This window comes from Camponotus vicinus, unplaced genomic scaffold (genome assembly GCF_025532165.1).
Source record: "Camponotus vicinus isolate PSW18456_S1 unplaced genomic scaffold, iyCamVici1.0 SCAF_14, whole genome shotgun sequence".
NCBI classification, from domain to species: Eukaryota; Metazoa; Arthropoda; class Insecta; order Hymenoptera; family Formicidae; genus Camponotus; species Camponotus vicinus.
In genome coordinates this window covers 928,730-955,000 of record NW_028141950.1, presented here as the reverse complement: position 1 = coordinate 955,000, position 26,271 = coordinate 928,730, and the positions used below count along the sequence as shown (strand labels likewise).

The window sequence follows — 26,271 nt, the reverse complement described above, 5'->3', positions numbered from 1 at the left end:
TTTTTATTCCAATTTTGAAAAACGCAGTAACTTGAGATAATATTATTGCAATAAAATGATCCGCACAAATTTCATCGAAGGTCATAATCTTATAAATCATCAAAATGTATAACAATGCTGTCAATGTATACTTCTCACGATAGATGTGTGCATTGCGTGCGTCATAAGAAATTAAAGATATTAATTATTTTCTACATATATGAAAATTTATTCGATACAGATAAAGGATTCCTCGAAGAGGAATCTGCGATATTTATGTACCTCTCTTCCATACTCGCGGCCAGCTGTTCTGATGTGATATCCAGGAGATTGACAGGATTTTCCAGAGGTTGTATTTTCGCCCATACTTTCGGAGTTGCCATTGCTTTTATTAAGATATATTTAATCGAAATGAAATTGAAATTGTATGAGCACAATCGCACAAAGATTGGAGAAATAGGTGTAAAAGATATACGATTCTCCCCTTAACTACCGTTCTCTTTGTCTTCGGGAGAACGTCTCGTTCGAAACAATGCTCGGCAACCTGATAAAACAGTGTAATCTTTCTCGCGAATCTATTGACGATAAAACAGAATCTCTATGATTCATCGGTAATATCTCGCAAATGGAATAATCATATTTTTTTATAGAATTCTTATCTTTTAAAAATAAGAAACAAATATTTGGATAAAATTTTATTGCATACAAAAAGTTGTGTGTATTCGTTATAAAAGAAACTATATGTCCCTTTGACTTGATTACATGCTTATACAGTATCTTCATTTTTTATATCCATTTTATTTCATATTGGATGCGCAAAATAAAACAAAAAAAAATATATACACATATATATTAAATATTAAAATAAGTAACATATTTTATATCTCTGTCATGCTCATTTCCGAGATATAATTTGTTGGTGAAAAAACGAATACACACCTTTAATTATTATTAATTTATTCCAGTAGATCTAATACATACACAAACTGATTCTTTTTTTTGTCTTTTTAATAATATTCCATTCACTCCATTTCGCGTATCTCAAATCGTCCTCCAAATTCCATAGCTAGAGTCTAAAACCTAATCTTAGAAACTTAGCTATGCCAAACGGAATGATTTGGCAAGTTTATTAACGAAAAAGTAAAATGGTTCTCTATAGTTTTTGGGGTAGAAAAAGACTGAATACACGCATATGTTTACTTAAGATCGTCGATATTTTGTTTGCGCGATCGCATTAGTTTACTCTACGGTAATGCATGGGGCACGGATGGTGTCTTTCAAAAATTTACAAGTTTAATATCGTAAATCGTACATTATCGGATGATTTTTTTTTATACGATACGATGATCTAATATTATGTACAAAGATATTATCGATGTCATACATGTATATGTAAAGATAACTTCTACATTTATTTTCAAACTATGTAAACGTCAATAAAATGCACAATGCCATGTTGTGTGAAACTTTTAATATAAAACAAATCTAAAAGAAAATAAAAACGACTCTCTCTCTCTTACACAGTAAAAATGCATTGATAATAAAGGTAAAAACAAATTATTTTAGGTAACTGTTATCCCTTTTTCCTTATCAGAAGCGCGAGATAATTCTCCCAATTATCCTAACAAGTACCTAAAATAAGGGAAACATAAACAAATTAACATCGTACAATATATCGTAATAACATATGCAAATTCGCATCGTATTGAAATTATTACAACCCATGCATTACGATAGTGCATATTACGTGGTAAAGTTCCCTCAAATGTCAGTCTTGACCCAACTTGATTGCCGTTGTTCATTTGCAATGAACATACAAATCGAAATAAACCGTGTGTGATTGTTGTAAAAGTTTACCGCGTTTACATGTAATCTATTGTCGCAAAAATTTGAATTTGTAAATAAATTATAGTGACAAATTATTTGAATTAGCGCACCTTAAAGGTAACGACATGGAGATTTGCATTGAATTAAAAGGTCTTAAATAGACTTAAGTAAATAATGTACTTCGGTACTCTCATGTGTGCGATATATTAAAAGCTAAACGGGATGTATAAATCATATCCTTAAAAGAGAAACTTAAGAAAATAACCTATGTCATTTCTTACATAAAGAACGTATGTATAAATACAGAGAACGTGAACTCTTGAATCTAGATGCCGAATGTACACATAATAAATACAGAAATAATGCAACTCGTAATTTATAAAGTATTGTGTTTTTACGCGCTTGGAAATCGCCTCGTATTCTTTTTCTAGAAAAATTCAGCTAAAAACTGCAATTTACGAAAAATAATATTACAGCGCAAAACGATTCGCTCGTGGGACAATTCGATTTGCGCTATTTTTAGTCCTTGTTTGAGCCATTGTGTTCCAGTACTTAATATTCAGGCTGTAAATAAATATATTTATTATATATGAGACAAAGATTCATTGCATTTAAAAATTCATAATCAAACAATCAATAATCATTTTCTATTCTTTATTTCTTTCCTAAATAATTGTTACAAAAATTGTTACATAATCACATCCCATCAATCATTATATTATTATGTTATATTACGAACCTGTAAAACCTTGTGGTGGTTGCCCGGGTACTGAGTATTGTGGTCGGAAGTTCCCGAAATTAGCTGCACCCGCAAAAGTGGCTGGCAACTGTCCTCCGGAGAAACCGGCTGGGAATTGTTGCGCCAGCAACGCGGCTTGACCCGTTTGAGAAGTGCTACCGCCAGGTGCCGTCGCTGCTAATCGGCTCAGTATAGATCTCTCGGACATCTGGAGTCTTTGAGCAACCGGTGGAATGCGAGCCAGTGTCGCTGGCAAACGGCTAACATCCGATTTCATGTCGGATAGTAACTCCTCTAACTGATTTAACACCTATAAAAGTACAGTTCGCACATTCAGAAATCGTTGATATTCACCAAATCTTTGCACTTTGAAAACATTTGCATATCATATTTATTGTTCGATACACAATTTACCAATTTATTAATCGAACCAACCTTATGCAGCACTGCGTTCGCTGGTTTATTACCAGCAAGGCTCTCTTTGCTAAGATGCTGATGGGATTCGGCAAGACATTCAACCTCTGCAAAACGTGCATTAAGACTCATGGCAGGATGATTAGGATCTTGCGTAAGATTCAAGTAGGCAGCTCGCCTCAATTGTTCTTCTATTACTAATGCCTGTTCTAAGAGTTTAAAGCGTCTTGCTAGAAATTTATTTTTTATTTCCAAAAAGTTGCCTTTTCCCATATCCATCTTAAATGGCTCATTGATAATTGCAAATCTGCAATAAATACAGTAATCGAATGTAGAAACGAGAGAAATTATTAATAACAATAATCATTATATCAATCATAAAATTAGAGTTGGAATATTATTCTGCGATTTAGAGTTATAGAAATAAACGTCTCTTGTCACATCTAAATACTCGATATTTTTAACTCGTAGGAAATAACAATATGTAATAAAAATAATTGAAGCAATATTATCGAGGATTATTTGTTGTCGAAATATTACGGTTCTATATTACCGAATATCATTTTGTATATCTTGCCAGCGCCCATAACCGTGAGTAACGATACCAGCTAAAAGCCAATAATCATGTCGGCGATGCCATATATCGTATTCGCGGCCCGGCACTGCAGCCTTCTCTTCGTTCAGCCAAAGCGTATGTAATTCTGTAAATCCGCCATCGGCTATATTAAACATGAACTTACGCTTAGGCTTTACTATATCTGCATCACAGTCCTTTATATCTTTTTCTTTCTCTTTTTCCTACAAAAAAAAGATAGTGTAAGTTAAGCTATTGATAAAATGCACGCTTTTTCATCTAGCATCCCGCATGAATAAATACCTCTTTCTTCTCAACTTCTTCCTCATCGTCCTTGACAATAACGACATCTTCTTCCGGTTCCGATTTCATTTTATTTTCACTATTCTCCATCTTATCATCGTGTTTCGTTACAGTTTTTTCATCCTTTGCGTCAGATTTGTCCTTTTCTTTTTCTGCAGTATCCGTTTCGACATCCTTTTCTTCCTTTTTGGTATCCTCCTTTTCCTTATCTTTTTCAGATATCGCTTCATCATCCTCTTTCTTCGGATCTTCTTTTGAATCCTTTGCATCGCCACTCTAAAATAAAAGATATTATCATTAACATATATTTTACAGAAAGAGTGATAGTAAGATTTGCTTTTCTGAGCAAATAAACAATATTTTGCGGGAAAATTTGATACATCTGATATCAACCTCTTTATCCTTGGATTCATCTCGACATTCTTTAGCTTCTAAAGACTCGGCATTTGTTTTAGTCTCGTTGTTCGTACAAGAAGTCGAAGTAGGAGTAGGCGTAGCAGCAGGGCTAGGACTGGGAGCATTTGAGGTAGCCGGTGTAGCACTGGTACTACTAGTACCAGTCGCTGCATCTCCGACTCCTTCCACTTTTACTGGTTCCACTGGTTTACGTATCATTTCCGGCATCGAGTAATAACCATTGATGTGTTCAAATTCTTGAACCTGTAAACAATACATAGCCTGTATCCTTGCTACTTTTAACAAGGAACGGAATAAAGGAATTTCATCGTATAATCGATACCTTCTTCCTAATCAAGGACATCACGCCTATTCTCGTCAGTACGTGCTGTCGACTGAGACCCTCTCTCGGAACACCATCGGCGAATGTTTCTGCATTGTCAGCACCTGGTTCGCACAGATGTCGCATAAAAAGCGAAACATACGCTTTGAAATTCTTCTCGGATTTTCCACGCAAATCCCGTACTAACCTGAATAATAGACGACTTTAAATAGAGAATTATATTACTTAGATAAAAGCACAAATCTCAAGTTAAACAATATAAAAAAGTAATAACTATAGCTTTTATTTTATCACGATGTTGTAATGTTGATTATGTATATGCATAGTATTCATGATATTCATAATATATAATAAAAAATTGTATAAGACGTTCTTTTGAAAAAAACAGATGTATCATGATAATAATTATATAAAATAAAACAACTAACCATTGAGAATTGAAAGCATCCTGTGGTGGCATTCCATAACGCATAATTGCATTGAGGAATGCTTTCCGTTGTCTAGCATTAAAACCTAATACCTGTAAAAAATGTACATGTAAGTAAATAACTGTAATATGTATATCTGTTTAATTAGAATGAAAATTATTTCGGTATAATATTTTATTCTTAAGTCTCCCTTGCTTGAGATTTTTTCAAATTTTTATATCTATAGAAACTCACATAAATTAAATGTGGAGGGATATGTGAGAAACATATACAAAATATATATAATATTCCTTCTAAAAATACTTACTTCGATATTTCCATTTACTCTGGCAAGTAAAGGTGGTAAAGGCCTGTCCTTTTCGTCGCGTCTCTCCAATCTTCGTCTGCTTCTACGAGACAACAGATCTCCGTCTCCCTTCTCGTCGAAATCGTCATCCTCTTTATCATCATCACTGGGCGCACTAAAGTCGCTATTATAATCTGATAGATTTTCTTGCCATGGTTGATCATCTCTAGCGCCCTGATCACCGGTTACACCACCGTCGGTATAATTAACTTGCTTTCGTACTCGTTTGCCTGTAATTAATTTGACATGAACATTCGTCTATCTTTCATGTAGCAATGTTATTTGAAGATGTATTTTTATATCAATGCAAATTTACCTTTTCCAAGTGTTCTAGCGATATCCTCCTGTTGCTGTTCGTAATGGTGTCTAAGCAGTTTAATCCAATATGCCGGATCTGTATTCTCCGCTTCTTGTTTTATTATCTCAGTATCTGCTTCTTCTTCCGTCTCACCTTCCTTCGTCACATACGATGCAACTTTGAAAGAACTTAAGTACTCGTTAGCCCAATTCTCTTTCTGTTCGATACCCTCCTTGCTTCTATCTAACAATTCTGCGACAGCTTTATCATCATAATGTATAGCTTCGTCCTCTTTGCCTTCTTCTTCTTTGAACAATTCCTCCGTACCTAGCAAAACAAATGCACCCTGATTTTAATAATTATATAGCAGGATAACTTATAAACAATTGAAAGAGAGAGAATTTGAATAAATATTTTCAATTAGCAGGTATTTTATAAATGCAATAGATTAATAGAGCTTACCGAAACGTAAAATATCGTCGAGTTCCTGTTTACTAAAATTGGCGCCTTTGCCGCCCATGCCCGGTCGTACAACTAAATGAGTGAGCATCATTTTGCGCTTGGCTACTTGCGTCACTCTTTCTTCCACAGAGTTACGTGTGACGAATCTATAGATCATAACTTTGTTGGCCTGGCCTATTCTGTGAGCTCTGCTAAATGCTTGAATATCGTTGTGCGGATTCCAATCAGAATCGTAAATAATCACGGTATCAGCTGTCGCTAAATTGATACCTAAACCACCAGCACGTGTGGAAAGCAAGAAGACAAACTGCTGCGCACCTAATAAATAAAATTTTGATTAAAAAGCAAAGACAAAAAAGACTTTTTTTAATTTTTTGTTTTTTTTTATCTCAGTATTTTTTATCTCATTATTTCACTTTATATATATTATAAATAATAAAGGATAAAAACTTTGTTTTTAAACTTCTTAAATTTGCAAATTTAAGGGGAAAAAATCTTATATAAATCTTATAAAATATAATCTTATATACAAAACAATCGGATAATGATATATATATTTTTATAAATAAATCCTGAAAATACTTACCAGGAGCATTAAATCTATCGATAGCCTCTTGACGTTGTGAACCCGTTATATTACCGTCTATTCTTTCGTATTTGTATCCCTCACCCTCCAAATAATCTTCAAGAATATCCAACATCTTGGTCATTTGAGAAAATATAAGCACTCGATGTCCATCGTCTCGCAATTTCTTGAGCATTTTGCTCAACAGAACCAATTTGCCAGCTGCTTTAATCAATGCTGATGTTTCGTAACTTCCATTCGGTCCAGTCGGCGCTTCTTGCGATGCGGCGGGGAACAAGTACGGATGATTACAGCATTTCTTGAGATCCATCATTATATTTAGCAATGATACTTGTTGACCACCTCCCTTTGGATTCAGAGCTTCAAAGTTTCTTGTCAATATGTATTTGTAATATTTCTTCTGCATCGGTGATAATTCGACACGTACAATAAATTCAGATTTACTAGGCATGTTCTGTAAAGAAAGAATGCTTGTTGTAATATTATGTTGTAAGATAGTTGTATGCATGATGTACTAATTAAAGAAATATAATTGTATATCTATAGATATAAAATTTTATTTTTGAAATATTTATATTTCTAGAATTATCTTATAATTTTATGAAAAAAAATGATAAAATAATTTAAAACTGTAATATATTACAATCTATACAGAAAAATTACCAACCTTTAATACATCAGCTTTTAATCTCCTCAACATATGTGGGCCAAGCATCTCGTGTAGTTTCTTAACTTGTTCTTCCTTCGAAATATCAGCAAATTCGTTTTGGAATGCCGCAAGATCATTGAATTTGTCGCGGCATAAGAAATTTAACAAGTGAAACAATTCCTCCAAATTATTTTGCAGTGGTGTACCAGTCAGTAAAAGTTTATATGCAATATTATAAGAAGCTAGTAATCTGAAGAATTTGGATTGATTGGATTTTAATCTATGAGCTTCATCCACGACTAAAACGGCCCAATCAATAGATCCTAAACATGCTGAATCTATGGAAATAAGTTCATAGCTAGTAAGTAAAACATTAAACTTGATTGATGATGACCGGATTTTAGAAGCGCGTCCGCTACGCACAGCGCCTTCTTCGAATGATAATTCATTTTCCCGAATTACAATACGGCTATCTTTGTCACCTATAAGAGAAAATTATATTTTATTACTAACTTTATCTATTAAATACACATATTAAAAATAGTTACAAGAAAAAATAGTGACGATGCTAACCAACATAAGTAACACAATAAAAATCAGGTGCCCAAGTCTCAAATTCACGTTCCCAATTAATGATAGTTGATAGGGGAACAGAGACCAGGAAGGGCCCTTTACAATGGCCCTCTTTATACAAGGAATATAAAAATGTTATAGTCTGGATAGTTTTCCCCAGACCCATTTCATCAGCCAAGATTGTGTCTATGCCTTGGCCCCATGAATATCTCAACCAATTTAAGCCCTAAATTGAAATCATAGAGATGTAGAGAACATGAATATATAAACTTAAAAAAATAAAACTTTTTTATTTATTTTTTATGCTTACCTCTAATTGATAAGGATGTAACTGCATCCCAGTTTGGTCCAAATATTCCGGTTGTCTCTCGTATTTCTTCTTGAGATCCGTTGTAGGCTTATCTGGTGGTGGCGTGTATCGTTTTGGAGTTCTCTCTTCGTCATCGATCAGCTCGCGTGTTTTCGATTTCTTTCCTTTACCTGAGATTGTATTCCATTTCTTTTACAAGAGCACAAGAGATATCTTACATGCGAGTAACAAAATTAATATGATATTTCTCTCTTTACCCTTTTTCCCTTTACGTGATGTATTAACATCGCAACAATTTGCAGCTCTCAGATCCAGGTAATATTCTATGGCCTGTTTCAAGCCAGGGATGTCCTCGTGTTCGTCTTCCCACGTCGCCTGGTCATAACCGAGTTCTCTCCATTTCACGAGATATGTCGCCCTGCCATCTCTTTGCAATCGATGATTTATCACTCTGTGAACCACTAGCCATTCTGGACGCACGCCATAACGATAGAAACGTTCTTCTAAATTGTACTCCTCTCTGTTGGTGACAACATCCTGCTCTTTCAAACGCTTCACGCGTGAGTCACTCTCATCCAATGGTTCCTCTAACTTTGGCGGTTCGTCCATATCGTATTTACGATAATAATTTCTAATCACATAAAAATCCATATATTGTGATTATACATATCTATGTATATAATTATACAAATAATATTATTGCTGAAAGTAATTAAGTTTCTTACCTATACATAAGTGGATGAAAAACATCAAGCTGCAATTCTGTTATCCAATCGCAATGCCAATAGGACATGTCCGCCCACTTGACGAAGAATTCACGCATTTTTCTTTGCTTAGGCGCAGCCTTACTTGTTGAAGGTTCTTCCGATGGCGTATCCGAACATTCTTTCCATCTCCAGGTTAATATTTTTGCCACTGGTAAAAAAAAAATAAAAAAAAATTTAAATGACTAAAATGAACTATATTATATATATCTTCTTAAATATTACTAAAGAAATATATTAATAAACATACCTCTCCCTCTTAATGGTGGGCAAGAACATCTAGGGCATTTCCAATCGCCATCAGGAATCTCCGATAGAGGAGGGTTCAGACAATGTGTGTGATATGCACTTGTGCAACTATCACAGCATAATAATTCTCCACCATCTTTGCACACTCTACAAAACTCCATATGTTCGTCATCATCTTCTGCTGCGCCTAACAACAAGAATAAAGCTATAGTTGTATACCATTTGATGACTAGTAGTTGCAGGGCTTGTTTAGGCAGGAGTAAGGAAAATCAGGCTGGTATATGGGAGGATACGGATACCTGCAATACCTTCTCCTTCACAATGAGCACAACTCCATTTTCCTTCAGGTGTTTCCTCCAATTCGGGCTCTAGGCACACTAAGTGATACGCTCTGGGACATGTATCGCACAATATAATCTCCCCGCCTTGTTGACATACTTCACAGTAATCCTGATGGTCAGTCTGTAAAAAATAAAAAGAAAAAAAATAATTAACCAATTTTTTATGGAATAATCTACAAAAAGATATCTGAGATCGAAGTAAAATAATAATGCATATTTAAAGCATGTTGTATGAAGTAATTACGCCGCTTTAAATATTACTAGAGAAAAAAGAAATACATTATAATTATATAGAAATACAGATAATTATTTTAAGGCAGAGTCAGACAACGTAACATATGCGTTCTTGAAGTTTTTTTAAATATTTACTTGTATGCGTATACATATATAATATTTTTAATGCCAACTCTTTTATGTATGTATATGTATATATATGTGTATGCATATATGTATGTATATATGTACACATATATATACATATATATGTATTGAATATCAGAAATATTCTTTATAGCAAATCTATAAATTTATCTCTTTCTCAAGTTATTAATTTTAATAATTAATTATTATCGATAAATCCACATTATAAAATGTAAATGTACGTATTAAAATGGAAAGAATCGCAGTTGTAATAATATTAACAAGCATAATGATTAGACATGCGTCGAGATTGGCAAATTATAAATAAACCTCCAAGCTTTTAGTATGAGAATGATGATTATTACATGGCAATCCATGATTTGCAAGCACGTTTAAAACAACAATGAACGCATAAGCAAATGCTGTGTAACTCTACCTGGAGACCTTCCTCTCCATCCGGAAATTTGGAAGTAGTTTTTGTTTTCTTCTTTTTCTTGGTCTTATTGCCGATTTTGGTTTTCGCCTTTCTGCGAACTGGCGGCTCAGCCGGCGGTTCGACACCGCTCTCGTCGATATTGCCTTTGTTACCCTCGGCGCCAGGAGGCTCCTCCGCATCGGCCAACATCTGCTCAAATTCCATATCAGAATCTGCCGCCGAGCCTGCCGCGCTACCTTCCGCTTCCTCGTCCTAAGTAAAATTCAATAATAATTGAATATTTATATGTAAAATCAATGTTTCGCAGAAATTAATTCGAAATTAATCTCATACATACTGAGCTTCCTCTTTTACGCTTTCCAAGCTTAATCTTAAGCGTCGGTACTTTCGATGCTTTTTTGCCTTTTTTCACTCTCGAACTGCGAGATTTTTTCTTCTTATCGCTATCTTCATCGTCTTCTTCCTCGTCCTCGGCTTCCTGCATAGCGCCACTTCGATTCGCTCTAGCATTTCTACTATCGTCATCTACATTTGTGGACGAGACATCTGCGTCTGGTTGCGTATGTGGATTTAATTCAGAAAAATCGCGCCACTTTGCTGCCACTAACATCATAAGTTTCGACATTGGAACCTAATCATTCAAAACAGAAATTGTTATTAAAATAAACATACTACAATCGATAAATTGAATAATTATCATACTAAATGCAAAATGTGCAATTATAAAGCATAAAGAATAGAACAATATATGTACTTTTGGATTTTCTTTCGCTAAGAGTGGTCTGACATGTTGTTGGAACAGCTTGTATGTTGTCAAATTTTGGAAATCAGCATCAGAATACTCAATTTGTACATCTGTTAAGCCAAATGTGTTGCACACTTCTTCGATTGTGGGCATGCCTGTTGTTGGCTCTTGGCTTTGAGTGGTCGGTGCACTATGGCTAGAAGATTTTCGGGATGATGATTTTCTGCTTTTTCTATTGACCGCATAGTCGCTATCCTCGCCAGCTGCATCGCCTGCTTCACCGCCACCAAAGTCGCTCTCCTAAAATTTCAACAATATTAGATAATGTAAACATTATCTTTGCTAAATAATTTTTTAAAACAATAATATGCAATCTTATATGAAAAAATATATGAAAGTATGTATCAAATATATAAGAAAAATATATTTACATCTCCAGAATCAGATTTTTTCTTTTTCTTCTTCTTCTTTCCCTTCTTATCCTCACTACGTGCTTTCCGTTTTTTTCCCTTCTTCTTTTTTCGCTCTTCTGGTTCATAATCATCATCTTCTTCCTATACAGAATAATTTTCATTTATAATTTTAGACACTGAGTTTAAAATATTTAAATCATCATTCAAAAATCATAATTATTACAAGAATAAAAAATAACAATTTTTATTATATTGCTTCTGATTATAAGTTGTAAGTAATATTACTATTATACATTAACATATGCTTAATTTGTTACAAAATATAAAACTCACTAATCTTTGAGATTCTTCAGCATCAGACGAACCATCTACTTGCTGGCCAACATTTGATATCTGCGCTCCAGTCTCATCCATGTCATCCTCTCCTAAAAACATGCGTTTGTTTCCAAATTTGTTGTTATAATAGAAAATCTTCTTAAATTTTAATACTTTAAATAATATTGTTATATAATAATAATAGTTATATAATAATATTGTTATTTTCATAGTATTTGTAATTGTAAAATAACATATTATAAAAATATATAAAACATTTTTTCAAAGAACAGCATTATACACGTACTAATATATATAGAGGAAAAATTATATTTTTGTTACAAAGACAGCAGTAAGATTTCTCTTTTCATAAATATAACAATTCTTTTCTACTAATATATTCTATGTCCTGAATACTTTATATATGTAATAATCTTGAATTTTATAAGCGAGTTAATAGATTTTTCAATTAAATCGAGTGTAATAATTTGAGAAAATAAAAAATAATCAAAGAGATGTAAATTCGATGAAACCTCTAATTTATCACTGAGAAAAATTCGACTTGCAAAGATATTTAATAATGGCCGAATCAATCGCGCTCTATAGCACAATATAGGTACGCGGCGTATCTTTAATAATATGCACGGTGATAAAAATTCCGGGAAAGCAACGAAAGGACCGAGAGGAGAAAACGGAGGGAAAAAAGGAGAACGCGCCGAACGTAAAATCCACGATCGGCGAAGCCGAAAGAGAGACTCACGCGAACGCCAAAGTGATTTTGAATTAATCAACGTTCCGCAAATGCTTTGTGCGAGAGTGTGCGTCCGCCATTTTCTTTAATATAGGCATACATACTACATTTGACATACAGGCAAGACACACACACACGCGCGTTACTCGCGCGCGCGCGCGCATTTATGTGTGTGTCACACGCACGCGTTAAAATTCTTAATTTGTCAAAATTTTTATTAACCAAGGATGATTAATCGCGACCGCGTAAAACTCGCGGCGAATTTTTACCGAAGCCGCAGTGGAGGTTAGACGCCGGTTGTGTCACTTATGTGCGTGTGTCTCTCTCACACACATGCATGAACCACGCGCGCGCAATATATGTGTATGTGTGTGTGTGAAACGCGGATCCATAACTTTTTTTGCGCGAACGCGTATTACATACGTTGTAACATGGCGTAAATGTAATTACGCTTCGTCGATTGGGCTCGGGTATAATTACTGGAGAAGGAAATCGAGCTTTTTTCCTCCGCGCGCACAATGTATCATTACGGAATATTCATCGACATTTAATGAGCGTTTCCAGCGTTTCAATTAGAGGAAAAAAGCACGCAAAAGCTATTTCAAGTTATCTGTCGGTTATTATCGCGAATAAAGCGTACGCGCAACCATGTCAGATTTGCAAATCGACCATGGCTGCGTTCGATTTCTCTTCAATTCTTAATTACTCGGAATTTATTTACGATCACGTGAATATATATGTCGAATAAAACGCTACGAATGAGACGCGACTGTCGAAATAGCGATAAAAATCGAAGTAAAGAAACAATCTTGGTCGGATCGCGTAAACGTCACTTTTATATCACATTCGTAAACGATAATCCATCTCTTTCGCGAAGAGACTCGGCCGCGTCGTCGCGAGGTTTGACAATCGGCGAAAGAAGGTTAGCGGCGCGTGTCTCTCCCCGTCTCCCTCTTTCACGTTCGCGCGCATTCGCGGTCTCGACGATTCCGTTCTCCACCGGAACCGGGAACCTAGCGCGGCGGCGTCGGCCGATTTAGATGCGTCGGCAGCCATTGATGTACCGAAAAGCGCGCGTCCCGCGTTGTATACTATTCGTCGCACACCGTCCGGCTCGCGCGGTTGCCCCGATGCCATTCTCGAGTCTCGCAGCTACGTCTCTTTGTCTGTATATCTGTCTGTCTGTCTGCTGCATGTCTCTCTCTCTCTCTCTCTCTCTCTCTCTCTCTCTCTCTCTCTCTCTCTCTCTCTCTCGCATACATACATATATATACACACACACTCACGCTCTATCTCTCTCTCTCTCTCACCTGCGTAGCTTTCGTCCACCTCTTCGTCCGACGCCATTCCTCGGCGAGCACGCTTTTCGGCACCGACGACGAAGCACGAACACTACACGACGACGACGACGGCGACGACGACGACGAGGACGGCGATCGTCGCTTCGCACGGTGCTCGCGATCCGCTCGACGACGTCGACGAGCGCCAAGAAGCGAGCCGCTTCTTCCTCTCGTCCCACCACTTCTACTTTCACTTCACTTTTTCTCACGACGAAGCACTCTACAGAGATACTCCGTTGTGTGCGGCCAAGATTTCGGCTTTGCCTCGATGTGTACAGGTATCCATGTACGAGATACGAGTCTTTCCGCCACTACCGTTCCACTACCGTCACCGCCGATTCGTCGTTTCTTTTCGTTCTCCCCCCACTCCGCCGCGCTTTTCCCTCCTTTTCTCGCCCGCACTTTTTCTCTCTCGCGCACCTTTTCTGCGCATCGCGGATTGCACGCGTCTCTTTAACAAAAAAAAAAGATTAAATAAAATTAACGTAATCTCTGTTCTTTCGTTCTCCCTGTCAATCGTAATCCATGATATCGATACATCGAATCGTTTTCTTTGATCTTTAAATTATTCGTATTAGTTAGGTTTTATAATATTACTGTTTTTCTGATATGCACTTTACTTTTACTCGCAAAATCGATCAAAATACGATTAATTTTATTTTTTTCTATATTTAAAATATTCATAAAATATATGCATGATATATATTTAACAGAGACCTGGGGGTCTATTATGTATCTCGAAAGAAGTGAAAATGTGAAAAGTGAGCAAATTTACTAGAATATTTATAATTTCATTCGTCAACATCTAGTAAATTTGCTCACTTTTCACATTTTCACTCCTTTCGAGATACATAATAGACCCCCTGAATAATATGTATGATATAGATGGACTGAGCATTAGCTGTCGATATGGAAACTACCAATGAAATATCCTAAAATAGAAATCAACGAATCACGATTCGGAAGCCATATTGTTGTAGCTCAATTTATTATCTATGCGTTTAGTTATTTTTCCTAATTATATTTTATTATCATACGATACATTTTTTACCGACTGCGCCATTGGATGAAACAGGAAAGAGAAAAAACAGGGAAGAAACAGAGAAAATACAATTTAAAAAATTTATATAATTCAGGAAATACAATAATTAAATTAAAAAATAATACGTATATTATATAAAGCCTAAACTATTTTTTAATCTTTAAATTTCAAGCTTCAAGACCCGACTAGTTTACAATATTTAATCACAGATGGCAACGTGATTGCGCAAATTCGTCTCAGCATCTTCACGAGAGCTTTTCGCAAACGATACAGACAAATCTTTCGTAAAATGGTAAATAAATTAAATTGCTAACTAAACCGGTGTCATGCGATAACGCGATCTTGTCGCTAAACGTTGTGTTTACATTATTTGACAACCACGCGTAAATTCATTATCTTGTTTACAAGAAACCGGTGTTTTTTCCATTGACATAAAGGTTATGTTTTTTTTAAAAGCCCTCGTTCGCAAAGTTTATTCGTGCGTTCGCGAATGTTTTATGCGATAATTAAAATTATTCGGTGTTTCACAGAATTTACTTTATTTAGGAAAACGTATTAACGACTTTATATACTTTATATGCTTATTTGATAAATTCTATTAATAATGACGTACACTTGAATAATTGCTCATTATATTTTTTAATTTAGTTTTTACTATTTAATTTATAGCACGATTTTTTGTAATGTTTGAACGACAATAAAGCAAAAAATTGTGAGCATTCGATTACCAAGATTGAAATTGTACAAATATTGTTATGATTAAAAATTGTAACTGATGGTGCAATAGTTTCAGAATATTGCATCTTGTAGAGCAAGCTTAAGGGGAGCTACAAGATCAGTACAATCGACGAGAAATTTGAGAAATGGCTCGAGAGAACGTTTGTCGTTACGTACGCTTCCACCGACATCGGTGGAAATGCTCAACATACAAATGCAGTTGGTAAGTTTCTTGCTTTGAGAGTCAATAACGTTGACAATTAGCAAAAATACTTTTACAGATTCGACTGTATTCGAGTCCGGCACGGCGACCAAGCTTCTTGTCTCAGTTCATCGAAAATATCAAACAAGAAATGCAAAAGAACAAGGAAATGAAGGAATCTTTAAAGAAATTTAGAGAGGAGGCTGAGAAATTAGAGCAATCAGAAGCACTGCGTACAGCGCGACAAAAATTTCATGCTGTTGAATCTGAGGCTAGCAAAGGTTCAGAAGCTATTAAGGAAAAGCTAGATACGCTTAAAGAGAAGGTATATATGCACATTTGATTTATATACAGTGATAGTGTTATATAATTCTATAAGTTTACTTTCAAAAGATGCAAGAAGTTATCGAGGAGGCAAGTAAGACTGAATTAGGGAAACGCGCTGGCCAATTAGGCGAAGAGATTACGAAATCTGCCAAAGGTGCGGCAGAGACAATTTCTGAAAAGAGCCAAGCACTTGGTAGGACAGGTGCATTTCAAACGATATCGCATACCGCAGAGGCCGTACGAAATGAACTTGACCAACATGGAATTCTAGGTAGATAAATTTGACTGAATAAATAGAGAATAGAAAACGGAATTAAATTTCATTGTTCCTTATATTCAGGCAAAGTTTATGTTCCACCAAAAAAACTACGAAAAAGGAAAGAAGTATCAATAGAACCTAGAGAAATTATGCCTGATCAAAAAACAACTGGTGTAGAGATACATAAGGATTTTATGTTTTCCAATGCCTGGCAAAAATTTAAGGTAATTATATGGTATCTTGTAAAAATTTTATGCAACATACAAAGTTATAAATCTTAATTTAAAAAACACGTCTTTTAAATTCACTGATGTTCTTTTAAAGGAAAATAATCCATACGTGAATAAGGTAATGGATTGGAAGATGAAATACGATGAATCAGATAATGCCATATTTCGTGCTTCCAAATTGCTTACGGATAAGGTTTCGGATATTATGGGCGGATTGTTTCAAAAGACCGAGTTATCGGAGACTCTGACGGAAATCTGTAAACTGGACCCCAATTTTAGTAAAATTCAATTCCTGAAGGACTGCGAAACTGATTTCATTCCGAATATTCTCGAAGCGATGGTCAGAGGCGATCTCGAGGTTCTGAAGGATTGGTGTCACGAAGGGCCTTATAATTTAATCGCACAGCCACATAAGGAAGTGAAGAAGTTAGGACATTATTCAGATAGTAAAATTCTAGGTGTGCATTTACAAACTCGTAACTATTATTTATAAACTGTAATTATACGAGAGCAGTAAAAGAGGAATATCAATCAATTGCAGATATTGACAATGTGGATCTGATGATGGGCAAGATGATGGAACAAGGACCCGTTTTAATCATTAGTTTTCAATCTCAACAAATCATGTGCGTGAGGAACTCGAAGAATGAGGTGATTGAGGGAGATCCACAAAAAGTGATGCGCGTCAATTATGTTTGGGTAATGTGTCGCGACCGGACGGAACTCAATTCCAAGGCCGCGTGGCGTTTGCTCGACCTTAGTGCCGCTAGTTCGGAACAACTAGTATAGTGTACGAGAGGGACAAAACTCAGCATAAGCGTGTGAATTACTCGAAAAATTCAGTACGATCAAAAGGAATCCTCGTGTAATGTGTATTGAAATAATTGCGTTGAAATGAGTGATCAAACGCTATAGAAATTTCTTAACGATCGCATTAAGCGATCTCACCGATTTAACCAGTCTACATGAAGCGCAAGTATTTCTTATAAATTGAAATGTTTATTTATGTATACAAGATTCTAGCAACGCGACGCATGTAAATTTTAATTTTGCGTGATGTAAGTACATACATATTGTTATCATTTTCAAAATAATATATTTGTAACCGTAATCACCAGAGTCAGGATCTCGATGCTGTTTCTCCCACTCCAAGTGCATGCTAGCGGTGAGCGCCGTGAAAAGCAGTACCGTCTATGCCGGTGTAGTAATGATAGCAAAGAGGGTACCGTCTCGTAGAAAAAGAAAATATAATAATTTATTATATTATTTTATATAATATATATATTATTTTATTATATTATGTATAATATTAAGTAAACATATACTTTATATATATATATATATATATATATATATATATATATATATAATGTACATATATATATATTTTTTTTTCTACGCGACGGTGCTTTCTTTACTACCATCACTAGACCGGCATAGATGATACTGCTTTTCGCGGCGCTCGGCCGCTAGCATGCACTTGAAGTGGGGAAAACGGCACCGAGATAGTCCGGACTCTGGTAATCACACACATTGTCCAATAAGATTCGCGATTGTGCTAATTTTCTATTATTTAATAATAGTCCATAATTTAGATAATGCCTACTCATCGCATAACAATACGAACGTTTAGTGATAATTATTCATTTACCTTTGTACTAATTATATATTTTACGTTTAGCGAAATTTTTCACGTTCGTAGTTCATCTTCTTTGTTTGTATATAATTATACATTTTGATTGTAGAATATTAGTACAATTTAAAAAAATTATATATTACATATTCATAAATATTAACTTTTAAATGATATTCACAACTTGCATTCTCGTTTGCAACTTGTTTCATATTTAAATCAAAGCTCGTCGAGTAATTGACAAAGACAAATTATACCTTAATTCTTTCTTGATAGAGATGATTATATACTGTATTGAGATAAAAAAGTTATTAAAATTTTATCTTTTTAATCCTGAAATCAATAATGCAAAAGAACAATTGTAGATGAGCTTCTCAGAAATCATATTGATCAACATCATATTTTATAAATTTAATTTTAGTACTAGAATACCAATCATATATCTGTTATATTAAAATTAGAGATTTACAAGTTCATTAATTTGACATTTGAAAGGCTTGTACATTAGATAAAGATTTGCAGAAATAAAAATTTCTTTTTCCTGTTTTATTGGATATATAAGTTGTATAGTAAGTAAATGCAATGGAATGTATAGACACATCAAATATGGAAATATATTCAGATACGGAATATTTGTAATGAAACATTTTGTATACATGTATGTGTGAGTGTGTGTAAATATATACATATTCATATATACAATATATGTATATATGTATAAGCTGATATTTACCATTATAATGTATAATGATAGAGAAAAATTGTTAAGAGAACTGTTGATCATTATTTTAAAAGCTATGTCATACAAGTTTACAGAGTTCAGATTGATTGGAATTGAAATGAAATAAAAGACACAGGTGAACACAGCAAGCAAGCATAGTATTATTTTTCTATTTAAGAGATAAAAGTTAAATTTATTGCAGGTGAAGATTATTAAAGTAATATATAAAAAAAATAATGCATATGATATATAATAAAAAATCTAAAGTACGTTTTTATTTATATTCTTTATAATATTACATTGTGTATAATCCTTTATCCTTTATATAAATGTACATGGTGAGTAAAATATTGTATGAATTTGAAAGGAAAAAAAATATTAATAATTAACTCTCTCATTACTAATGAATTCAGAAACAAAAAAATATTATTAATAATTAACTCATTACTAATTAATTAATAGCTGATCAATCCGCAGAGCCTGAAATTTATTTGTAAACTCAGATGTGAACAGAAATGTAATATTAATATTATGTTTTTAAACTTGTTTAGATTTGAGTTTACTCACGAATGCAGGACTCTGCGGATTGGTCAGCGGTTTCGTCGATTTAATGGTAGTCAGCGGTTTATATTTCGGCATCGGTCTAGCCTTAACTTCCGCCAATTTGCGCAGTTCCGCCTTTAACTGTTTTTCGTGCTCCAATCGGTTCTTCTCTTGCTCTTGACGCTTCATTTCTTCCTCTACTTCCTTATGCTTCAGTTTCTCGTCAAATTCGCGTCGTTTCATTGCTCGTTTATCAGTGTTCAATTCCAGCGGAAGAGCTTTCAACGGTAGCTTATCATCGTTGCAAGCGGAACTCTTGGCCGCTCTCTGCGTATTTTCGTCCTCTGTCTTGTAAGAATCAATTTCATTCGGTTCCTTGTTTTCTTGATCCTCGCACTTGTATTCTGCGTTTTGCTCGCTTTCTATTTTCATGGTTTTGTTTTTCACAGAAATATGTTCCTTGGATCTACCGCGTACCATCACCGGTTTGAAAACCGGTGCCGGATTCGCGCGGAACACGTGCCGTTTGCCTTCCTCGAGTACCTGCTTCACCAACTGTTCCTTCTTTTCCGACAATTTCTTGTTTCGTTCTTCGAAGCTGAACGGACACGGCACAACCAGCTTCTTCGCGTTTTGTTGCTGCTTGATCGACGGCGTCGACGGTCTCGTGGAACTCGACGTCGACGGCTTCGAAAAATTCGGCGCCGGCCTAGCATGAAACTCCGCTTTAGCTTTGTTGGCCTCCTGTAGATTCTTCAATCGCTGTTCCTTCTTCATTTGCATATCCTTGTTACGTGCCTCGAAACTAAACGGTACGATACGTGTAACATTCTTTGTGGGGTTCTTGGGCACACCAAAAAATGCCATCGCTTCGTGTTCTACGATGATGCCCTCGGAATTAGACACTATTACATTCGGAATTGTGTTCTTCAGACCAGACGGCATCTTATCGCGATGTGGACTCTTGGACCGAGACGAGCTTTTGGCTTTTTCGTTCAGTTGAATTGAGGAAGAGGTATTTGTAGTTGCCATCGACTTCCTCGTGAGATTGTTGACTTTCGTTGTCGCGCGCGGACCCCGCAGCACGTTAGACGGTATCGGATTGGCCTTTATTCGATATTTCTTCATTTTCTCCACTTCCAACATTTCGCGTTCTTCTTGACTCAACACGGTGACAGGACGAGCCCTAGTTTTCGTTGTGAGTGCTGGCGAGATTGGAATTGTCGGTTTTAAACGATTTTGCGTCAATCTGGACGTGAAAAACGATGGGCTAATCGTATTGTCCTTGTTGCTTTTAGTGCGGAAACGCTTGGGTGTCTCGGTTTGAAAGCGCGACACCGCTTCCGCTAATCCGACATACTGCTTGTTGACCGATGTTCTACGTTTGTGCATATTTCTTCTATGATTTTGCCAAGTGAGAACGGCGACGTGCTTAGACTGCGTTCGATTATTTTTTTCATCTATATCGTCCTGACTGTTTCCTGCTTTCTTATCCTTATTGTCATCAGTGCATTCTATTTGTCCATCTTGTAATTTATTATCTTCTTCGTTATGTTTTTCATCATTACTTTCTTTGTCTTCTTTACTATCTTCTTTTTCACATTCTTTACTATCTTCTTCCTTACATTCTTTACTACCTTCTTTACATTCTTCATTGTCTTCTTTGTTACATTGCTTATTCTCGTTTTCAGTATTATTTTCAGTATTATCTGAATTGTTGGATTTCTTGAAAGTATTGTTCTCTGCAGAATTTTTATCTTGCTCAAACAGAGATTGTTTAATTGATAATTTTTTCATATAACTATTTGATGTTTTATTAACTTTTGTAAAATCTTGATTAGATTGATTGTTTTTGTTCAATATAGATCCAACAGATCTGGATGATTTAGTAAGTTTAGGCATATTTGGAGTCTTGAAAATCTTAGGCTCTTGGGTGGATTTATTTAGTGCATCTCGAGTTTTAGACATCTTCTTACAGAGTTCTAGTTTTCTCATTGCATCGTTAAACACCTGATCATAAGTTCCTTCTGCTACTACTGTCTCCTTATTACGATATTTTGGAGAAATTACTTTGACAGGAGTACTTTTTATAATATCCAAATCTGCTTGTGCCTGTGGATTAACGCACGAGATGTCCACTATAGATATAGATTGAGCATTTTCCATAGTTTCAGCAGCAGGATTACAGGGTTCTTCTATACGTTCGTGAATTGTATGCTCTTTTTCAAAGAAATCTTGTACTTGCATGGGACTGCAGCTTTGAGTAAAGTCTATCCATTGTGGCGCACGTATATTACAATAATCTTCCATTGTGTCAATGAGATAAAAATATGGATCTTATGGAAAGATATACTGATATCAAATCATAAAAATAAAAAGTTTACTGCGGTACATCAAAATATCAAATATTTCATCCAAATAAGAGCACTGCTAATAATAATCTGAAATATAAGAATTTGAAATCTTAAATCACATACATTTTATAATTTTATATATGAAATATTTCAAGGATAAAACATCTAATACTAAAGAAAGAATAACTAAGAAAGAATACTAAAGAAAGTAAAACAGTTTTTAAATCTTTTTTCTCTTTCTTTTCCAAGTTACATTCACTTTTGTATTTTATTTTAAACTATTATAAATAAAATGGATAATGGTAAAATTTGATAAGGAAATATAAATCAAATATTATTAGCATAATTATACATAAAACACAAAGATTATCCAATATCATTTCTAGCTCAATCGTTTTTGAATCTTTATCAATTTGAGTTACATTAACAATGTTTACATTTTTCAAAATAAATGGCAACTGATGTCTGACCTTTGTGTTTGAATACTTTTTTTATTGAGTTCTTTGAATAAGATACATAACATTAGTTATTAGTAGAAAGATACATAACATTAGTGACCAGTTGAAATAATTCCTTGTTGTCAAATAAAGGGACAGCATCAGTCGCTATTTACTTTGAAAAATTTAAACATTGTTCATGTACCTCAATTGTTCATTTTATGTTTACAATAAGACTGAAAAATAATATTTTTTAACAGTAAGAGAGAAAATGACTATACGTTTCTATGCAAATACATTTCTGTATTGTAATTCCTTATATATACGAGATCTCCCTGACCTCTTAGCATTGCAAAATTAAGAAAAAAATATCAGAATACGCAATTGTACTCACATGCAACTATACATTAACGTGTCACATCGGAAACTACTCGTCAAAACACGAATGTTATGCTGCTTCCAATTTCTTTTCTTTTTATTACGTTTCGTATATCTTAAGTTTGTAATATTTGATCTTTTGATTGATACAATTCGACTGAATAAAGCAAAATGAAACGTACTAACGAACGTCGATCAGTCCATGACGGAACTGTGCAACTATACGTTGAAGTTTAAATCTTTCGGTGGTTTGGCCGGATTGGCTGTGGTGTTGCTAGCCGGTAGCGTCGATTTTCTCGCGCATGCGCGTAAAACGCGATCCTAGTGAAAGTTCAAATAAAACAAGATATTTAACCTCTCTCTTTAATTTTTCTCGTTTTAAATTCAAAAGTCTATTCATGAATATATTTTAGAATATTATAAATATTATCAATATCAATATAAATTTATTTAAATTGTCCTATTCCAACTCACGTATATGTCACTGTTCACTATCGTTACATAGCGCATGCGTGAAAATCCCGCCAATTTTGTAACTCACTGGCTGCTGAGCACTCATAGAGGGGAGAAATATCTAGTTCCGAAAATCTTTAAATACATCCTTTCTATAATTGATTATTTAACAATGGAACTTGTTGGAAAAATATTTGCTCTATTTAATCAATCTGAGATTAAAATATAAATCATAAATTATATAAAAGAAAAAATTTCTAATTTAAAAATACATCTCTTTCAAAAGTGCATATTAAATAATTTAATCATAAATTGATCCTATTATACATATAATAATTAAATAATCGAATAATGTTTATTTCTTCCTATTATTATGATCTCTTAGTATTACATACAAAAAATCTATTGCAATGTATTATATATATTATATAGAAACAGTGCTCTACACTTAAAAAAAAAACTGTGTGGAAATGTTTTCCTTTTAAATTTTTTTTTTTATAAGATTCACAAAATCTTGATATATAGAAATGTAATTCTTGCAACATAGTATTACATATTCATTCAATATTGCATACACATTGAAAACAAATATGTATATCGATATTAAATTCAGTGCAATACAATATACTTCAAAGTGTAAAGAGTATATTAATTTTAAAAATGAAACTTTTCATTCTCTTGAATTCATTCCAATATATCATGTTAAAAAAAAGGAAATGTTTTTTCACAAGTATCGAAAAAAAAAAAACAAATGATGACAATATCTGCAAATATCAAGCTATTCAAATTATTCGGATTTGGATTTCGTCTCATCTTTGTAGTGGAGAAAGACGAGAGAGAACAGAAACACACCGCCCATCATGGAGAATGCGCTTATATAATACGGGAATGCACTCGGTATAAAGCGTTCGTATTGCGTGTGTTGCAGCGGACGCACAGACACTTGGGTGGTGCTGTAGAGATACGTCAGTCCTACGCGCTTGTAGTCTACCTTGAACTGATACACTCCGTATACATCGGGGATCTTGAATCTACCTTCGTAACGGCCATTTCCTACCGGCTTCATGGTCATACGCACGAATGGATCGATCCGTACAAATTCTAACTGTAGATCGTTCGTCTCGTAGGGCACCCACTTGTTGCCCGAGAGTCGCTCGACGTCGATCGAATACACCACGTCATCCATGATTGTGTATGCGACTGGTGGCTGCGATTCGCCAACCCGGTGATGGTGAACGGACGACACGCGTATTACGCCATTCTCTTTAAATACCCACTGTGCTATGGCTTTAGCTACTATCTGATTTCCGGATTTCTCGTATCTCTGTCCACCTACGAGCAAATTAAAAACGTTTCATTTATAGAAACATCAAAAATATGGTGAAAAAATTGAAGACTTTAATAGATAAAACCTTTGTTTTAATTAATTTAGAAATATTAAGTAACAAATATATTAATAAAATATTATAAAAGTTGTAACTAATAATTTCTTGTTAATCCTCTTACTAAAAAAAGAGACTACAAAGAATTTAAATATTTCTATTATTTTCCTTACCTTGTCCCTTTTGAACAGGACTGGTGAACGCTTCATCGCTGAAGAAAAATATCGAACCCGAGAACAAAACTCGGGCATTATTCCTTGCCTGTAGAGCCGCTATCAACAAAGTGTTTTTACCAACACCATGTGGGTATTCTTTGACTTGTTGGTCTGGATTATAGGTATATGCCGAGGTGGATGCCGATAAAAGGCGTAAAATTAAAGGATTATCCGAATCTGCAATCAGCCCAGTTCCCTGATAGAGTAACGGAGGAATGTCTTTGCTTCCAACAATGACTGGAGCATCTATCAAATTAGCTGGATCTGCTACTATAGTGGTATGTTGGCCCCTATCGGAGACATCGTAATTCATATGATCAATCACACTGGAACCTTCTTCATCTATCTCCAAGCCACATTCTGAGGCTAATTCGTGCAAAGCATCACCAGATTGCGAGGAGCCAGCAATCAGAACATTTCCACCACCGTCGATGAATTCTGTTATCGCTTCCACACTTAAAGCACCACCAAACTCTTCGACTGTGGGTGCAAATATTATTAGGTGTTCATATAAATATTCACCGTATTTGGAGAGTTGTAGATTTGCATCATCAGCTGATTTGAAAGTCAATACATAGCCACTGTCTGTAACACATTTTCAAAATATATTATTTAGTATATATTCTATCAACTATATTCACTCAATTGATTTTTAACAAGAGTGAGAATAAAAACAAGATTTGCAAACATGTATTAGGTCAATAATTTATAAAATACATAAATAATATATTTATATTAAGATTAGATGTAATGTTGAAAAATATTGTTATATAAAACTGGTCAAGCTCAATAAAATATCTTGCAATAAATATTTGCTTATTTACTCCCAAAAGAATTAATTTTAAAATTGTTGTGTAATATACATTATCAAAAATAATAATAAATAATATATAAGAAGATAAGAATCTCTTGATGATCAATATTGTACGTTCCAACATGGTTACTAAATTTGAACAAGAACCTGAAATATACAAAAGATTTTTTTTAATTATCCATTTCAATATTTACAGAAACGCAGGTAGTGTTTCAGAAGTATTACTATTGAATACGAAGCTATATGAAAAAAAAATTACAAAAACCGGCTATCAGGGAAAGCCGCTAGCGATCAAATATTTGTGATGATTAGAAAGATAGAGGTAATAATGTATGGATACCTTGTAACGTCTTGAAAAATATGGAATGTGTTTCTTTAATTGCGAGATTGTCCAACAAAACGAGGGTCGGACCACCAGCATTTGCGCTGGTAAACACCAAGAGCAAACAAAATAACCTATTTATGAGCCTCATTGTACACTTGTGACTTGTAACTGCTTGTGACAGAATTCGTGGCTGCGAGACACGTCGCTCATTCGGAAGTGGCGCGTTCACAAAAACACCGTAAATTCTTCCTAGGGACTTTAGCTACTTAGTCTCTAGGGACTTTTACTTTTTTCACCC

General features: G+C 34.7%; 5 protein-coding genes across 11 annotated transcripts in view; 1 reads left to right on the top strand and 4 right to left on the bottom strand.

Moving 5' to 3' along the window:
* Positions 1-532, bottom strand: part of LOC145965686 (serine/threonine-protein kinase RIO3) — a 1,783-nt gene extending 1,251 nt beyond the window's left edge. Inside the window, exon 1 of the mRNA XM_083089341.1 lies at positions 262-532. Coding sequence (XP_082945467.1) covers positions 262-362 — 101 coding nt within the window. The 5' untranslated portion in view covers positions 363-532. The remainder of the gene's footprint in view (positions 1-261) is intronic.
* Positions 533-919: 387 nt separating this feature from the next.
* Mi-2 (chromodomain-helicase-DNA-binding protein Mi-2 homolog) lies at positions 920-14,277 on the bottom strand. 7 transcript variants are annotated; one of them, XM_083089331.1, is made up of 25 exons: positions 13,666-13,810; positions 11,869-11,960; positions 11,554-11,676; positions 11,132-11,422; positions 10,715-11,008; positions 10,378-10,629; positions 9,540-9,702; positions 9,242-9,427; positions 8,953-9,142; positions 8,485-8,858; positions 8,228-8,397; positions 7,918-8,143; positions 7,363-7,826; positions 6,696-7,149; positions 6,110-6,427; positions 5,666-5,974; positions 5,311-5,579; positions 5,004-5,095; positions 4,576-4,762; positions 4,230-4,496; positions 3,837-4,112; positions 3,513-3,757; positions 2,981-3,266; positions 2,546-2,855; positions 920-2,370 (listed from the first exon to the last, which is right to left on the bottom strand). In XM_083089331.1, the coding sequence occupies exons 1-25, from the start codon at positions 13,736-13,738 to the stop codon at positions 2,366-2,368; spliced, it is 5,916 nt and encodes a 1,971-aa protein (XP_082945457.1). In that variant the 5' UTR covers positions 13,739-13,810; the 3' UTR covers positions 920-2,365. The 7 variants fall into 7 exon arrangements, with proteins under 7 accessions (XP_082945457.1, XP_082945462.1, XP_082945459.1 ...); XM_083089336.1 differs by lacking the exons at positions 920-2,370; positions 13,666-13,810 and adding exons at positions 12,611-12,684; positions 13,308-13,317 and having other exon boundaries at positions 2,538-2,855; XM_083089333.1 differs by lacking the exons at positions 920-2,370; positions 13,666-13,810 and adding an exon at positions 13,912-14,277 and having other exon boundaries at positions 2,538-2,855.
* Positions 14,278-15,077: 800 nt separating this feature from the next.
* On the top strand, positions 15,078-19,217 carry LOC145965684 (mitochondrial import inner membrane translocase subunit TIM44). The gene is made up of 7 exons (XM_083089339.1): positions 15,078-15,275; positions 15,771-15,923; positions 15,982-16,227; positions 16,296-16,500; positions 16,570-16,712; positions 16,813-17,176; positions 17,260-19,217. The coding sequence occupies exons 1-7, from the start codon at positions 15,273-15,275 to the stop codon at positions 17,505-17,507; spliced, it is 1,362 nt and encodes a 453-aa protein (XP_082945465.1). The 5' UTR covers positions 15,078-15,272; the 3' UTR covers positions 17,508-19,217.
* A 103-nt stretch (positions 19,218-19,320) lies between these two features.
* On the bottom strand, positions 19,321-23,279 carry LOC145965683 (targeting protein for Xklp2). The gene is made up of 2 exons (XM_083089338.1): positions 22,801-23,279; positions 19,321-22,056 (listed from the first exon to the last, which is right to left on the bottom strand). Exon 2 carries the CDS (start codon positions 21,923-21,925, stop codon positions 19,610-19,612), a length of 2,316 nt encoding a protein of 771 aa, XP_082945464.1. The 5' UTR covers positions 21,926-22,056; positions 22,801-23,279; the 3' UTR covers positions 19,321-19,609.
* A 244-nt stretch (positions 23,280-23,523) lies between these two features.
* Positions 23,524-26,185, bottom strand: Ost48 (dolichyl-diphosphooligosaccharide--protein glycosyltransferase non-catalytic subunit Ost48). Its single transcript, XM_083089340.1, has 3 exons — positions 25,989-26,185; positions 24,793-25,419; positions 23,524-24,569 (listed from the first exon to the last, which is right to left on the bottom strand). The coding sequence occupies exons 1-3, from the start codon at positions 26,119-26,121 to the stop codon at positions 24,025-24,027; spliced, it is 1,305 nt and encodes a 434-aa protein (XP_082945466.1). The 5' UTR covers positions 26,122-26,185; the 3' UTR covers positions 23,524-24,024.
* Between the last annotated feature and the right edge of the window lie 86 nt (positions 26,186-26,271).